Raw genomic sequence first — 17,903 nt, 5'->3', positions numbered from 1 at the left:
TACTTACTTGAGGAATGGAACTCAGTTTAGTTTCTCCTCCATGCTATCTCTTTCATCAGCACATACAGGTTTTTAAGTCTATATCAAAGACTCCAACTCTGTCCCCTTTCTGTAAGACTAAGTGTTCTTCAAAACCAACATGTTGTTCTATGTAGCTCATGAATTGAAGCTCTTTTTATAATGGATTAATAACTTTCAAATATTTTGGGATGACTCTGAAATCCCTTGCCCTAAGGATCACTGCTTACTGTGTCTCAAGTCCTTGACTGAGACCTAATTACATTTATTCCTTCAATCTCCTTACACCATAAATGACCATTTATTTATTCTATTATAGAGGACAAAAGCTAAGGCCTAGAGGGAAGTGATTTATCCCTAGAGGGAAGGGATCAGTCAAACTAGAATTCCAAGCTCAGTTTTCCATGTACAAAGACCTCTCCTATTTTAATTGATTATTATCTTGTTCCTTCCTATTCACTTATTCTTCAAAGAATTCCTCCAATCACCCCTGAGGAACTCAGCTGTCTTTCCTACTTACCCGATAGATGAAGCTCTCTGCATGGAAGTGGACAGTATGTAGGTCAATATCTTGGCCCATGGCCAGCATGTACCAGGCTACTCTGTCTCCTTGGTACATGGTAAGACCCCTAAGGTTTGCATACAGCTTTCCATTAATGGCTGTAAAAGAAGAAAAAGTCTCTTAGATCTTTTCTTTGATTTTTCATATAAATAAAGTTGACATACAATGTTATATTCATTTCAGGTATATACCATAGTGATTCAACAGTTACACACATTATCAACTCCTCGCCCCAGCTAGTATAATTACTGTCTGTTAATATAGAAGGATGTTACAGAACCACTGACTATATTCTCTATGCCGTACTTTCATCCCCATGAGCAATTTATATTATGATTGAGATTTTGTGTCATTTTATCCCCCTCACCTACTTCATTCATCCACCCCAACCCCTCTCCCATGGTATTATGCTAAGTGAAATAAGCCAGGTGGAGAAAAGACAAATACCATATGATTTCACTTATATGTGGAATCTAAAAACTGAAAAAATAAAATGAACAAAACATCAGTAGATTGTTATATTGATTTTTGAATATCAACTGCCACTGCCCTAGGACTAATCCCTGTCATCTCTGATGATAGCAACGACCTCCCAAATTCTCTCATCTCTATTCTGTGTTTCCTCCTCCAGTCTGTTTTCTGCATTGATATAATCAGAGTGGTCTCCTTAAATAACTAAACTGACTATGTCATATGCTGTTTAAAATACTTTAATATCTCCCTCCTGCCCAAAAGATCAAATCCATGACTCCTTACCTTGGCCTTCCAGCAAGGTCCTTCAAAATATAGCCCCAAACCACATTCCCAGATTCATCTCCCACTGTCCAACACTTATTCCAATTAGGGTGATTTCTTCACTATCTTCATATGGTCCCATATGTATGTTATTTTTGCCTTTGCTCTTGTTTCTGATTTTCCCTCCTAGAAATCCTGCCTTCCTTTATCCACTCTTTCAAGGCCCAATCTCCTCTGAGAATGCTTCCCTGATCTAGATCATCTAAGTTCTTCTCATTCCCTGCATCCCCTTCTACCTCTGAATTTATGTAGTCTGTACTCTTTTGAACTCACCAGAAACTGCCTTCTATTTTCACCTATCTTTTAATTTGTGGAAGTTCATATTCCCAGCTATATTGTAGGTTCTTAGTGAGCAGGAGATGAATGTATATACTATGTACTATAGTACTACAGCTTCTTTGTATTCTTCAGAACAACCAGCAAAAACACCTGATCTTACAATGTGTTAAAGAAAAGACTTGTCACATTCTTGGAATAATGATATCAATTCATGGTTCTCATCATCTGCCTCTTCTCAGGGCACATTCAATGCTCTAAAGATGACAAACCACTCATTGCCATGCTGATTCACACCATCAGGACTATCTCCAGGGCACATTCCCTACTTCCCATGTTCTCACAAAAGGAAGGCAATTTCCACTCTACACACCAAGAGAAAAGTAATGGAACACTTATAGTCTGCCTCTGTATGTACCCCCACCAAACTGAATTTGAGAGAAGGAACTAAACATGCTTAACTCAGCCCCTTCTGAATTGTCTTTCTCTTGTATCAGTCTGACGACAGAAAGGGGTAAAAAACAATGAACTGTTTTATTATGGGAAGAAGTCTTCCCCTGAAATGGAAGACAATCATTTTCCATCCATATCAATGATAGGATGAAAAATATATCCATTTTGGGGGAGTTTTAGTAAGTCCATTTAGTTGCAGAACATAATTAAGTTTTCCAATAAACCTCATTAAGCTCACATTTGATCTTAAGCAACTCTGTCCCTTTCTCACTTGATTCAGGAATCTAAAAGGGAAGGAAATTATTTATTTGCCCTCAAGCTCCAAAATTTATCTTTATATCTCCAGTACAAGAACTGAGAAAGTGCTCAACAATTTCCTGATAGACAGAAAGGTACACAGATTGATACCTGAAGAGTTTGAAAGAATAAATGCAAGATGGAAATGGGCATTAGCCAACCTTTGTACTAACAAGATCTCACTGTGTCCTCATTTCCATTTCTTTTTTTCTGGGTAATTTATTTCACTAATGTGACAAGATCTAAAGTGTTCACTTTGTCAAGTTTCAATGTGAACCACTCATATCTTCATCAAAGGAAAATAACTAGAATTTATGTCATAATGAGATACTACTTTTGAGTTCAATTACACTCACTATCAAAGCTGCAACTTATCCTCAGAATAAAGAAATATAGCACTAGAAGGGATAGTGAGAAATCAGTTCATACTTTCCACTGCAATTAAGTTCTCCCTCTTATTGGATATTTTCTCCTGTTTTGAGAAGATACACAGATCTCTAAATCAAAGGAAGGCTTGGAAGAACAATTTCCCTTCAAAATTTGTTAGAGTATCAAGAAGTTCTCCCTTGTATGTAACATAAACTCAGTATACTATTATTCTCTGATGCTTTCTCCTATAATAATTCCATCTATAAATTAAACTTTTGTTTGAAAAATAGACGAGAGATTCAAGATGGAGGCAAGAGAGTTGAGACAGAGAACTCCTCCCAAAACCACAAATAGTATGAAAATATATTTAATTAATACTAGTAACCCTAAAACAGCAACAAGAAAGAAGGCTGCACCAGACTGCATACAGACCGCATGAATAGAGCAGACCTCATGAAACACAGTAACATACCAAAGCCTTGATCCGGCATGACCAGGCCCTTCCTCCACGCAGCTCACCAGTGGAAGGAAGAGAAATGGAGCAGGGGATGGGTTGGAAGCCTGGGACTGCTGTACACCCAGCCCTGGAGGTCTGCTTTGTGAGCAGAAACCTACATTGTGTGGTGCTCTGGAGGATAGGGAGTTGGGACAGGTGGAGTGCTTGAGAGACAGATTCCGGCCCTTTGTGGAGGATGGGAGCCACACCCAGCTTATCTGGGAAAAGGGAAAGGAAGGTGGTCTGAGAGGCTTCCTAACAGCAAGGGGGCTGCTGAAGGGGCAAGGTTTGCATGGGGCTTGCTGTTCTTGAGAAGGGATAGGGGGCCAATGTTGACTGAGTGCACTCTGCTCAGCAGATTGGGAACTTGGAGGAGCTCCAGGCACTCCATCCCCCTGGATGGCTGTTCATCCCCAAGGTCCCCACTGTGACATGCAGCCTGCCGAGACTTCCTCCTGGCCAGACAGCACTGGCTTGCAAACCAGCAGTCACTGTGCTGGCATAAGACCAACCAGAGGGAGGCTCCACCTACAACAGCTAGAGAAACCAAGCAAAGAGTCTTACACCTGTGTACTTGGCCCACTGGCTCTGATACTGGACACAGTCACCACAGACGGGAATCAGGAAACAGAACTTTCCTCTCTCCAGGCACCAGCTTCACTCCCCTATGACCAACAACTTCACTCTAGTCACTGAGAAGCTCCAGAGACTGGAGCTTCTGGGCACTAGTGGAGACCACATAGAAATATGAAATGGCCAAAGAACCTGGTTCAGACCAAAACCTCACAAGCACCAGAAAAAGGACTAAATGAAACTGAACTCACCAATCATCCTGAAAGAGAGTTCAAAATAAAAACCATAAACATGCTATGGAGGTACAGAAAAATATTCAAGAACTCAGGAACGAATTTAAAAGAGATTTAATCATTATGAAATTCCATAGCTGAAATGAAACATACAATGGAGAGGTTTAAAAGCAAATTAGATATAGTAGAAGAGACGGTAAATGGAACAGCAATTAGAGAAGAAGAATACAAAGAAGCTGAGGCACAAAGAAAAAAGAATCTCTAAGATTGAAAGAACATTGAGAAAACTGTGTGATGAATCCAAACGGAACAATATTAGCATTATATAGGGGTACCAGAAAAAGAACATAGAGAAAAAGGGATAGAAAGTGTCATGGAGGAGGTAATTGTTGTAAACTTCCCCAATTTGGGGAAGGAGATAGTTTCTCAAGCCATGGAGGTGCACAGATCTCCCAACAAAAGGGACCCAAGGAAGACAACATCAAGACATATAATAATTAAAATGGCAAAGATCAAGGATAAAAACAGACTTTTAAAAGCAGCTAGAGAGAGAAAAAGATCACATACAAAGGAAAACTCATCAGGCTATCATCAGATTTCTCAACAGAAACCTTACAGAACAGAAGGGAGTGACATGATATATTTAATGCAACAAAGCAGAAGGGCCTTGAACCGAGATACTCTACCCTGCAAGGTTATTATTTAAATTTGAAGGAGAGATTAAACAATTTTCAGATAAGGAAAGTCTGAGAGAATTTACCTCCCACAAATCACCTCCACAGTGAATTTTAGAGGGACTCCTATAGATGGAAGTATTCCTCAGGCTAAATAGATGTCACCCAAAGGATAGAGAAAGAGTACAGAATATAATTCAAAACAAACAAAGAATGGTGGAAGAAGAAAAGGAGGAAAAACAAAAGAACCTTTAGGTTTTGTTTGTAATACCATACAAAGTGAATTAAATTCAACTGTTAGATAGTAAGGGAATTACCAGTGAACCTTTGCTAACTACAAATCTAAAGCCTTCCATGGCAATAAGAACACACCTATCAATAATCACCCTAAACATAAATGGTCAGAATGCACCAATCAAAGGACACAGAGTCACTGAATGGATAAAAAAACAAGACCCATCTATGTGCTGCCTACAAGAGTCTCACTTCAAATCCAAAGACATACACAGACTGAAAGTAAAGGGATGGAAAGAGACATTTCATGCAAATAATAAGGAGAAAAAAGCAGGAGTTGTAGTACTTGTATCAACAAATAGACTTCAAAACAAAGAGAGTAAGAAGAGACAAAGAAGGATGTTACATAATGATAAAAAGGTCAGTCCAACAAGAAGATATAACTATTATAAATATCTACACTCCCTATACAGGATCACCTACATATGTGAAACAAATACTAACAGAATTAAAGGGTGAAATAGCATGAAATGCATTCATTTTAGGAGACTTCAACACACAACTCACTCCAAAGGACAGATCCACCAGACAGAAAATAAGTAAGAACACAGAGGCACTGAACAATGTATTAGAACAGATGGATATAACAGACATCTACAGAACAGTCTATCCAAAAGCAACAGAATACACATTCTTCTCAAGTGCCCATGGAACATTTTCAATCAGATCATATACTAAGCCACAAAAACAATCTCAGTAAATTCAAAAATATTGAAATTGTACCAACCAGCTTCTCAGATCACAAAGGTATAAAACTAGAAATAAATTACAAAAAGAAAATGAAAAAGCCCGCAAACACATGGAGGCTAAATAACATGCTCCTAAATAGTCAATGGATCAATGAATAAATAAAAACAGAGATCAAGCAATATATGGAGACATATGACAACAATGATTCAACACCACAAAAATCTGTGGGATGCAGTGAAGGCCATTCTAAGAGCGAAATATATTGCAATACAGGCTTACCTCAGGAAAGAAGAACAATCCCAAATGAACAGTCTAAACTGACAACTTATGAAACTAGAAAAGAAGAACAACTGAGACTCAAAGTCAGTAGGAGTGACATAATAAAGATTAAATCATAAATAAATAAAATTGATAAGAATAAAACAAAAGAAAGAATCAATGAAAGCAGGAGCTGGTTCTTTGAGAAAATAAACAAAATAGATAAACCTGTAGCCAAACTTATCAAGAAAAAAAGAGAATCTACACACATAAACACAATCAGAGATGAGAAAGGAAAAATCACTAGGGACAACACAGAAATACAAAGAATTATGATAGAATACTATGAAAAATTATATGCTAACAAACTGGATAACGTAGAAGAAATGGACAATTTTCTAGAAAGATACAACCTTCCAAGGCTGACCTAGGAAGAAACAGAAAATCTGAATAGACCAATTACCAGCAAAGAAATTGAAGTAGTACTAAAAAACTACCTAAGAACAAAACTCCTGGACCAAATGCTTTCACTGCTGAATTTTATCAAACATTTAGTGATGACCTAATACCCATCCTCCTTAAAATTTTCCAAAAAGTAGAAGAGGAGGGAATACTCCCAAACTCATTATATGAGGCCAACATCACTCTAATAACAAAGTCAGGCAAAGACACCAGAAATAAAGAAAATTACAGACCAATATCCCTGATGAACATTGATGCTAAAATACTCAACAAAATATTAGCAAACTGAATTTGAAAATACATCAAAAAGATCATCCATAATGATCAAGTGGGATTCATCCCAGGAATGCAAGGATTGTACAACATTTGAAAATCCATCAACATCATCCACTACATCAAAAAAAGGACGAAAACCACATGATCATCCCCATAGATGCTGAAAAATCATGCGACAAAATTCAAAAACCATTCATGATAAAAACTCTCAACAAAATGGGTATAGACGGCAAGTACTTCAACATAATAAAGGCCATATATGACAAACACACAACCAACATTATACTTAACAGTGAGAAGCTGAAAGCTTTTCTTTTAAGATCAGGAACAAGACAAGGATGCCCAGTCTCCCCAGTTTTATTCAACATAGTTCTGGAGGTCCTAGCCACAGCAATCAGACAACACAAAGAAATAAAAGGCATCCAGATTGGCAAAGAAGACGTCTAACTCTCACTGTTTTCAGATGACATGATATTGCACATAATCAACCCTAATGAATCCACTCCAAAACTCCTAGATCTGTTATCTGAATTCAGCAAAGTTGCAGGATACAAAAGTAACAGAGAAATCTTTTGCAATCCTATACACTAACGATGAACTACCTGTAAGAGGAATCAGGAAAACAATTTCGTACACAATTGAGTCAAAAAGAGTAACATACCTAGGAATAAACCCAACCAAGGAAGTGAAAGACTTATACTCTGAAAACTTTAAGACACCCATGAGAGAAATTAAAGAAGAAATCAATAAATGGAAACACATCCCATGCTCATGGATAGGAAGAATTAATATAGTCAAAATGGTCATCCTGCCAAAAGCAATCTACAGATTCAATGCAATCCCTATCAAAATTCCAACAACATTCTTCAATGAACTAGAGAAAATAGTTCTAAAATTCATATGAAACCACAAAAGACCCCAAATAGCCCAAGCCATCCTGAGAAGGAAGAATAAAGCAAGGTGAATTACATTCCCTGACTTCAACCTCTACTACAAAGCCACAGTAATTAAGACAAATTGTTACTGGCACAAGAACAGCCCCTTAGACCAATGGAACAGATTATAGAGCCCAGATTTATCCCAAGTATATATGGTCAATTTACATATGATAAAGGAGCCATGGATATACAATGTGGAAATGACAGCCTCTTCAACAGCTTGTGTTGGTAAAACTGGACAGCTACATGTAAGAGAATGAAACTGGATCACTGTCTAACTCCATACACAAAAGTAAACTCAAAATGGATCAAAGACATGAATGTAAGTCACGAAACCATAAAACTCTTAGAAAAAAACAGGCAAAAATCTCTTGGACATAAACATGAGCATCTTCTTCATGAACATATCTCTCTGGGCAAGGGAAATAAAAGCAAAAATGAACAAGTGGGACTATATCAAACTAAAATCTTCTGTACAGTAAAGGACACCATCAGTAGAACAGAAAAATATCCTATCATTTGGAAGAACATATTTATAAATGACATATCTGATAAGGGGTTGACATCCAACTTATATAAAGAGCTCATGCACCTCAACAAACAAAAAGCAAATAAGCCAATTAAAAAATGGACAGAGGAGTTGAACAGACAATTCTCCAAAAAAGAAATACAGATGGCCAACATGCACATGAAAAGATGCTCCACATCCCTAATCATCAGTGAAATACAAATTAAAACCACATGAGATATCACCTCACACCAGTTAGGATGGCCTAAATCCAAAAGACAAACAACAACAAATGTTGGTGAAGTTGTGGAGAAAGGGGAACCCTCCTACACTGCTGGTGGGAATGTAAATTAGTTCAACCATTGTGGAAAGCAGTATGGAGGTTCCTCAAAAAGCTCAAAATAGAAATACCATTTGACCCAGGAATTCCACTCCTAGGAATTTACCCAAGATTGCTGGAGCCAAGTTTGACAAAGATATATGAACCCCTATGTTTATTGCAGCACTATTTACAGTAAACACGAAATGGAAGCAACCTAAGTGTCCATTAGTAGATGAATGGATAAAGAAGATGTGGTGCATATGCACAATGGAATATTATTCAGCCATAAGAAGAAAACAAATCCTACCACTTGCAACAACATTAATAGAGCTAGAGGGTGTTATGCTCAGTGAAATAAGCCAGGCAGAGAAAGACAAGTATCAAATGATTTCACTCATCTGTGGAGTACAAGAACAAAGAAAACCTGAATGAACAAAACATCAGCAGACTCACAGAAGTGAAGAATTGACTAACAGTTACCAAAGGGAAAGGGACTGGTGGGGATGGGTGAGATGGGTGGGATAAGGGGGAAATAGGGACATTACAATTAGCATGTACAATGTGTGGGAGGGGAAAAGGAGAAGGAAGTATAACACAAAAAAGACAAATAGTGATTCTATAGCATCTTACTATGCTGATGGACAGTGACTGTAATGGGATATATGGTGGGTACTCGATAGTAGGAGGCGTTTAGTAACCGTAATGTTGTTCATGTAATTGTACATTAATGATAGCAAACTAAAAAATATAGACAAGAAGTCATACTGTCCTTTATCTGTATATTTTGGAATCTGTTGAGAAAGATCTCAGATACAGTGTGGTAAAATAATAAAATAATATTAAGAGACTAAAATCAGAATTTTGAAGTAGAGGGTCACTAACCAGCCGGCTTACCAGGCACAATAAGGATCATAAATGTCCATCTTGCCTTCTCTAATATGTTAAAATGTGCTTGTGTTACCACAACAACTTTACATAACCAGCTTCCTGATTTCTGGGCACTTGATTTAATGTGGACCACATATCTTCCTTTTATATATAAATGTACAATATTAGGAGAAATTCCTTCCAGTTTGTCCCTGTTCCCTCTTTCTACCTTCCCAGTTTTTCAGGGATTATGCTCTCTCAGGTAGTGATAGGCCTATCAGATAGCCCCATGCTACCAGTGGGGACTTCTTTGGAAGAGAGATAGTTTCTTTTCTACAGACCATGCATTTTATTGCTCTCCATGAAAGTCTCATCCTGTAGGTTAACACGGCCTGGCTCCCAGGACCCATGGGATGCCACATTCTCCTCCAGATACCAAGACTGGTTTTCATCAAAGATCAAGAATAACAAGGCAAATTCTTGGTCCATGTCACTCCGTCCTCCATGGGGTTCCAGGATGCCCTTTCGGCAGATGGCCAAAGGCCCCACCAGGCCACTGTACATATCCTGAGGATGGAAGAAAGGGGGCGAGAGTAAAAGATAAGGGGTTGTTCCTGTGGGGGGGTGCAGTGCTCCACAGGGAGCCAGGCTGACATCCAAGCCCACTGTGCTCTCAGCACTTCATAATAATTTCTTCATCATAACCTCTACTATGTTATCTGAATTCATCCTGACAAATATATAGAGGCATAGATAACATGCACTAATTCAATTTATGCTTTAGCTAGGTTGAACTAGTCATTGATTGCCAAACCCACCAAGTATTTTTAAAATCCAGTGCCTTTTCTCATTCTGTTTCTCCCTCCTCTATTGTCTTCCCCTCTTCAATACCTCTTATCTTATGGCATACTACTATTCAACTCAATGCGCATGTACCTTCCATTGTAGTACCTTCCTTAACTTCCCTCCTGCCCATCCTCTCCTTCAAAAACCTCTATTATGTGGTTTTAAGCAGCTGATCATATTATACTATATTTAAAATATATTTTTGTTATAAATGGCTAATATTATATTTATATTCCTCTGTCTCCCCCAACTATATCATACTCTTTGACAATGGGAGCTGTACCTTGCATCTGTATCATCCAGAGCACCAAGAAAATACCAAAAATATAGTAGGCTTTCAATAATGATTGCTGACAGCTCTCTGTGGATGAGTGGCTAGATTGATAAACCAATTTTTCATATGAGAAAATAGGAAGAATGATTTGTCTAAAATCACTGCAGAGGCAAGATAGAACCAAATTTGAGACTAGAACCCCAATCTATTGACAACAAATCCTAGACTTTTTAAATGAGAACATATTGACTTAAAAGATCCAAGAAGAAGAAACAAGGAAGGAAATCCTCAGAAAAAAGATGTTACCTATTCCCTTTATTCTTCCTCCTGCTTATTAAACTAAGCCAAGCATTTATGGAAATTCCTCCAAATCCTGGTCTCTAGCATTTCAGGGCTGCACTTTTTACTATACCTGTTTAATAACTTCTTTTTGTCAGGCAGTATGAAAATTTCTGAGACTAACCTTCAGGAAATCAATATTGTCTTTACCTTGATAGGATCCACTGCAGAATAATAGATCCAGGAAACACAAGCAGAATCATTGGGCCCTGGGCCAGATCTCTCTGGGATGTTCCATTGGTAAGTAAGAATCTCACCTGGAAAGGGTAAGAGAAATCTCCAGTAGGGGCTAATCAAAAGTTAATACCAATTTCCAGGTCTTCCCATGAGGATGTAGTAGGTGAGTCCTAGGACCTTTAACAACTTTCTCCATCATTTATATACAGGTCTCCATTTTTTGTGAGTTTTTTCTTCCTCCTTGGACACCCAGAGTATTTCTCTTACTGTGCCTATTTTAAATACCCAGGCCCATTCATTTAATAAGGCAGCTATGCTACTGTTCTCTTTGCTTATAATGTCTGCCATTTTGGGTTCAGTTGTAGTTGCCTCTTCCTGCTGCTGCCCCTATACTCAGATATTTCCCCAAGGCTCTGTCTCCAGACCTTTTCTCCTTCTTTATACTCTCTCCATGGAATATTTAAGCCACTTTTCTCATGTCAGTCATGATCAGTGTATTTGTGTACAGCCAGACATCTTGGTCATTAAGCTCCAATACAAAATTTTCAATTAGATACTGGACATCTTTTGAAGATTGTCATGATAGCACATCAAGAACTAAAATCATTATGAACTCAATTTGCCCCTTTGAGAAAAAAACTCTGTTACTCAAACTGTACTGCCAAGTGTCTAGTAATGACATCAAAACTCTCCTAGTCACTAGTCTCAAAACATTAATCTTTGTTTCCCCATCAGCATCCAACCAAATGGTAATCCCTACTGATTGTACCTCTACAATAAATTTTATTGCCATACTCCCTTCCAATTCCCAATACTCCTGCCTTGGATTAGACCCTTATTTTCTGTACTGGCCTATTACAAAACCTCATAACATGTTACTCTGCCTATAAATTTGCAGTCCCCAATCCATCTTCCAATTTATGCCATACTAATTTTTATAATGGATTTGTGAAATATAATTTGCATACCATACAATTTGCCCACTTAATGTGTATAGTTCAATAATCTCTAGTATAACTACAGAATTTTGTAATTATCACCACAATCAATATTTTAAAAATCATTACCACCAAAAAAATCACTGCACTTCTTAACCATCATTCACTAATCCACCCACTCATTTAAACCCTGGGAAACCAATTATACAAGAGTGACGTCAGCAAGATGGCAAACTAAGGAAGTACCAGTGCTTGTTTCTATTCAAAAAAATAACCAAAACAAGGAATAATAACTATATACTCTCAAAAATAGCCCTATGATGGCTAAAGAATACTAAAACCTATAGCATCCCAGTGAAGCAAAAAAGCTAAATATGTCTATATAGAAAAGTATAGGAAGTACCTTATCTACATCACATCAATGTGGCATAGCTGGTGGCAAGAGGGAACCCTCATGGGAGACAAGGACAGAAGGAACAACTGCCAGACCTCACCACCAGCCAATATTTCTTGACACTGACCTAAGATGCCTGGAGTCAATGGCCATTTTCCACCTTTATAAGGAAGAGCCATCCCTATTCTGCTCAACTGAAGAAGAATCTGTAGCTGTTCTAAGCCCCCAGAATGAGCTGCCATCACCTCAACTCCCATGAAGGAGTCTCCACCACCCTGCTTTTCCAAAAAGCAGCTGCTACCCTTCCCCCTACCCAAGGAGCAACCTATAATCTACCCTCTTCACAAAGAAACACAAGTGATTTGCCTCTGGCTCCACAAGGAACCACTGTTTCTGTGCATCTCCAGAGAACGAGCTGCCACTGTTCCATCATCTTAGAAGGATCCACCACCACTGCATCCTCCTGAGAAGGAGCTGTTGCCACTCCTTGCCCCCACTATCCAGAAGGAACTGCTGTCCTTCTGCCCCATACCCCTGACAAAGAACCATCAATGCAACATTTCCCAGGAAAAGAAACCACTGATGCTCTACCCTCCACCGGAAGAAGACACTGTTGTTCCACAGCCCCCAAAAAAGGAGCTGCTTAAACTCTTCAGCAAAAGAGCCACTGGCATTCTATTTCCCCAGATAGATCACCAACTCCCCCCAAGAATGAGCCACTGATGCCCACTTCCCTCACAAGAAGCCAGCACCTGTGTTCTCTCAAAGAAAGAGCTGCTGCCACTCAACTCCCGAAAAGTTGTTGGCTATGCTCTGGCTCCTTTACTCAGAAGGATCCACTGCTGCTCCACCCCACTGGAAGTAGCTACCACTTGGTCCTTCATACCAAACAGGAGTTGCCCCACCCCCAAGACATTTACACTACCACAGCAGTGAGTGGGCCCACACCACATAATTCTGTAGCCACAGCGACTTCATGTGCATTCCAGACACAACATCCAGAGTTGCTGGATATGCACCCATATGTTGGACATGGTGCCAAGAGGGATGTCATCAGCCATGACTCTGCCTTATGGGGGAGAAGCGAGCAGGAGGACTCAAATGTCTTTCACCATTACTACAATAGCTCTTTCCATTACTGTAGACACTTCCAAACTTGATGACCAAAGACCTGCAATATTCACTGACACCAACCTCAACTGATGGAGCGGCAAGGAGGCTATACCTCTGTGCCATCCCCAGAGACAGAACCAATGCTGAACATCCTCAGAATCAAAGCTACTTCACCTCACTCTGCTGGCGCCCTTATACCCAACCATAGGTGAAGGTATTTCTCCATGGAAACAAGCCCATAAAGTCTGGAAGACATGACTGATCCCTCAAAGACAGAGATCAAATAAAGGCCAAAAGAAACATAAAAAATAAAGTAAACATAACACTCCTTGAACAAGTCTCTTTTGGATGTTCTCTATTATATTTTCTACTTCATTCATATTTTACTTTCAGAATATTTATTTGTATATTCTAATATTTTTATCTCTGTTGAACTTTCTGTTTTGTTAATGTATTGTTTACCTGATTTTGTTGACTTGTCTGTTCTACTAAATATGCCTTATGAGAAATGCATAAGGAAACTCTTCAAATCAAAATGAAAACATGCTAGACAGCAACACCGAAGCAGAAGAAAGTGTGAATCTCACTAGTGAAGGTAAATATGTAGACATATATAAATTAATGAAATACTGTAATAAGAGTGCATAAATTCATTTTGACACTAATTTAAAAGGTAGATGATGCAAATACGCAAATTGATGTTTAATATATAGAGAAGCAAACTGACTGCAAGAGCACAAAGTGTGGAGGATAGGAACTAAAAATGTTTTTGTATGCAAATGAAATTAAGTTGTTATCATTTTAAAGTGCATTATAACTACAAATATTTTATGCAAACTCTGAATAGACACAAAGAAATGATAAATACACAAAGGATAAGCAGAAAAGAGTCAAAGCAAATTGTTACAAGATATCATGAAATAAAAAAGGAAGACAGCAAGAGAGGTAATAATGGCAAAATTGACAGAAATCAATGAATAAAAAAATAAATCATTGCTTATCAATAACTACCTTAAATGTAAATGGATAAACCCATCAATCAAAAGGCATAGAGTACTTAAATGGATAAACAAAAAGCAAGATGCAGCTATATGCTGTCTACAAGACACTCACTTTAGATTTAAAGATACACTTAAGTTGACATTAAGGGGATGGAAAAAGATATTTCACACAAACGGTAACCAAAAATAAATAAGAATTGCTATACTTATATCAAAGAAAATAGATTTTAAGTCTTAAACTGTCTAGAAACAAAGAAGGTCATTATATAATGATTAAAGGGTCAGTTCAACAATAATATTTATTATAAATATATACATATCGAAAATCAAATCTTAAATATGTAAAGAAAATATTGAAAGATATAAAGGTAACATTGACAGAAATACAATAACAGTAGGACATATCAACATCCTACTTAAAAATGTGGATAGTACATCCGGACAGAGAATCAATACAGAAACATGACTTAAAAAGCACTATACAGGAAGAGAGAGGAAAAGATGGCAGTGTGAGCAGGGTGGCAGAAATCTTCTCCCAAAATCATATATATTTTGAAAATACAGCAAATACAACTATTCCTATAAGAGGGACCACAAGTTACAGTACACCATCCAGTCTACATCTGTGAAAGCCCAACATCTCATGTAAAGAGTAAGATACAAAGCCATGACCAAGTGGGACCAGAGCACTCCTGCTGCACTAGCTCACCAAAGGGAGTAAAATAATCAGAGTGGGGAGGGAGTGGAAGCACAGGACTGCTAAATAACCAGGCCAAGTAATCTTCCCCAGGAGCACAGACACACGTTACATGGTGCTCTGGATATTAGAGGAGTGGAAAAGCGAAATCTGAGACTAAGACTGAGAACAGATTTCCACAGCCAGCTGTGCTTGAACAAAAGAAAAGCAGGTGCTTTAAAAGTCTTAAAGGGACAGGGGTTTAAAAGGTGGACAAAATTGTCCTGGCACATTCATCCCAGCAGGATGGGAACTTTAAGGAACTTCAGGTGCCCTATCCCCCTGGTTGGCAATGCAGCTCTGAGGCGCCTCACGGCAATAAGCAGCCTAACATTCCTTCATCCTTGCCTGAACGTGCAAGCAAACCAGCTGTCCCTTCCATTGCTGCAGACCAGCCAGAGAGCAGCTGCATCTACAGCAACCACACAGCTTAACAGAGAGGCTTCTGCCTGCAGAGCTAGCCAGCCCAGACCCATGCACTGCTCCATGCACACTGTTGTCAGGAACAGACAGCAGGGAGAGGCGTGGAGACTGGGAGGCCCAAAGGAGCTTTGTTCTCATGGCAGAACGCAAACTGCTTGCCTGCAACCCCTGTGAATGCCTTAGCCATCCCAAGTGTCGCCCCAAACGTGGCAGCTTAGGGGATTAACCCAGAGACTGCTCCCTGCAGGCAGTTGACAGGTGGAGGTGGGCAAGGGAGGAGACAATGAGGCACAAAAAGGCTCTGTTCTCATGGCAGAACATGTGCTGCAGGGCTGCAAACCCTACCAAGTGCCCTAGACCATCCCAAGGGCCTCCCTGCCCATGGGAGCATAGAGGATTAACCCAGAGGCTGCTCCCAGCATGCAGTTGACCAGCACAGATAGCAGAGATGGGGCACAGAGACCAGGAGGCAAGAAAGCGCTTTTCTCTTGCAGCAGAACATGTGCTGCTGGCTGAAGACACCCGCTGTTGCCCTAGTCCATCTCGAAAGCCACCCCACACACAGCAGAGTAGGGGATTAACCCAGAGGATGCTCCCTGCACACAGTTGACCTGCACAGAGAGAGGAGATGGGTACAGAGATCAGGAGGCACAAAGTGTCCTTCTCCTTGTGGCAGACACATGCACTGTTGGCCTGCAACCTCAACAGTGCTGTAGGCCATCCCGAGGGCTGCCCCACCAATGGCAGTCAGGGAGATTAACCCACAAGCTACTCCAAGTGCACGGTTAACCGGCACAGACAGTGGAGACACGAAAGGGGACTGGCAACAGTAACAGACATTGTTCCCAAAGCTGGTGACCACTCCCATCACCATGGAAAGGCAGAAGAAACTTGTTCAATTCCAAATACTTCAAAAACCAGAAAGAGGGCTTGGTGAAACTGAAATCCTCAATATTACAGAAAAACAATGCAAAATGAAAGTCATAAGCATGCTGATGGAGCTACAGAGAAATATTCAAGAGCTAAGGGATGAATTTAGAAGGGAGATAACAGAAATGAAACAAACAACAGAAGGATTTTAGAGTACAGTGGATGAAGTGGAAGAGACTGTTAATGGAATAGAAATCAGAGAACAGGAATACAGAGAAGCTGAGGCAGAGAGATAAAAGGATCTCCATGAATGAAAGAATATTAAGAGTACTGTGTGACCAATCCAAATGGAACAATATTCACTTTACAGGAGTACCAGTACAAGAAGACAGAGAAAAAAGGATAAAAGTGTCTTTGAAGAGATAATTGCTAAAAACTTCCCCAATCTGGGGAAAGAAAGAGTCTCTCAGGCCATGGAAGTCTGCAAATCTCCCAACACAAGGGACCAAGGAGGAAAACACCAAAACATATAATTAAAATGGCAAAGATCAAAGACAAGGACAGAATATTAAAAGCAGCCAGAGGGAGAAAAAATATCACCTATAAAGGAAAACCCATTAGGCTATCATCAGATTTCTCAGAGGAACCTTACAGGCCAGAAGTGAGAGGCATGATATATTCAATGCAATGAAACAGAAGGGCCTCAAACCAAGAAACCTGTATCCAGTAAGATTATCATTTAAATTTGAAGGAGAGATGAAATAATTACCAGATAAGCAAATGTTGAGGTAATTTACCCCCAAAAAAACCTTCTCTATAGAGTACTGTAAAGGGACTGCTCTAGATGGAAGTGAACCTAAGGCTAAATAGCTGTCACCAGAGAAAATAAAATCACAGCAAAGGAAGTAGATCAGCTAAATTCTAACTAAATGTCAAATAAAATCAGAAATACACAAAGTCAGTCAAATGAAACACAAAGAGTACAGAATATGACACCTAACATATAAAGAGTGAAGGAGGAAGAATAAGAAAGGAGAAAAATAAAGAATCATCAGACTGTGTTTATAATAGCATAATAAGTATGGTAAGTTAGATTGATAGAGTAAAGAAGGTGCCCTTGAACCATTGGTAACCACAAATCCAAAGCCTGCAATGGCAATAACAACATATCTATTGACAATCATCCTAAATGTAAATGGAATGAATGTACCAATCAAAAGACATAGAGTTACAGAATGGATATATAATCAAGATCCATCTATATGCTGCCTACAAGAGACTCACTTCAAACCCAAAGACATACACAGACTAAAATGAAGGGATAGAAAAAGATATTTCATACAAACAATAGGGAGAAAAAGCAGGAGTTGCAGTACTTGTATCAGATAAAATAGACTTCAAAACAAAGAAAGTAATAAGAAACAAAGAAGG

General features: G+C 39.0%; 1 protein-coding gene across 2 annotated transcripts in view; it reads right to left on the bottom strand.

Annotated features, from left to right (window-relative positions):
- Positions 1-17,903, bottom strand: part of HEPH (hephaestin) — a 116,102-nt gene that overhangs the window by 14,949 nt on the left and 83,250 nt on the right. For both annotated transcript variants that reach the window (XM_036892750.2, XM_036892752.2), the window contains exons 15-17: positions 10,971-11,077; positions 9,703-9,928; positions 539-678 (exon numbers count right to left, since the gene is read on the bottom strand). In XM_036892750.2, the coding sequence (XP_036748645.2) occupies positions 539-678; positions 9,703-9,928; positions 10,971-11,077 (473 nt within the window). The remainder of the gene's footprint in view (positions 1-538; positions 679-9,702; positions 9,929-10,970; positions 11,078-17,903) is intronic.

This window comes from Manis pentadactyla, chromosome X (assembly GCF_030020395.1).
Source record: "Manis pentadactyla isolate mManPen7 chromosome X, mManPen7.hap1, whole genome shotgun sequence".
Classification (NCBI taxonomy): Eukaryota; Metazoa; Chordata; class Mammalia; order Pholidota; family Manidae; genus Manis; species Manis pentadactyla.
The sequence above is the reverse complement of the archived record's forward strand: the minus strand, read 5'-3'. Positions and strand labels throughout refer to the sequence as shown.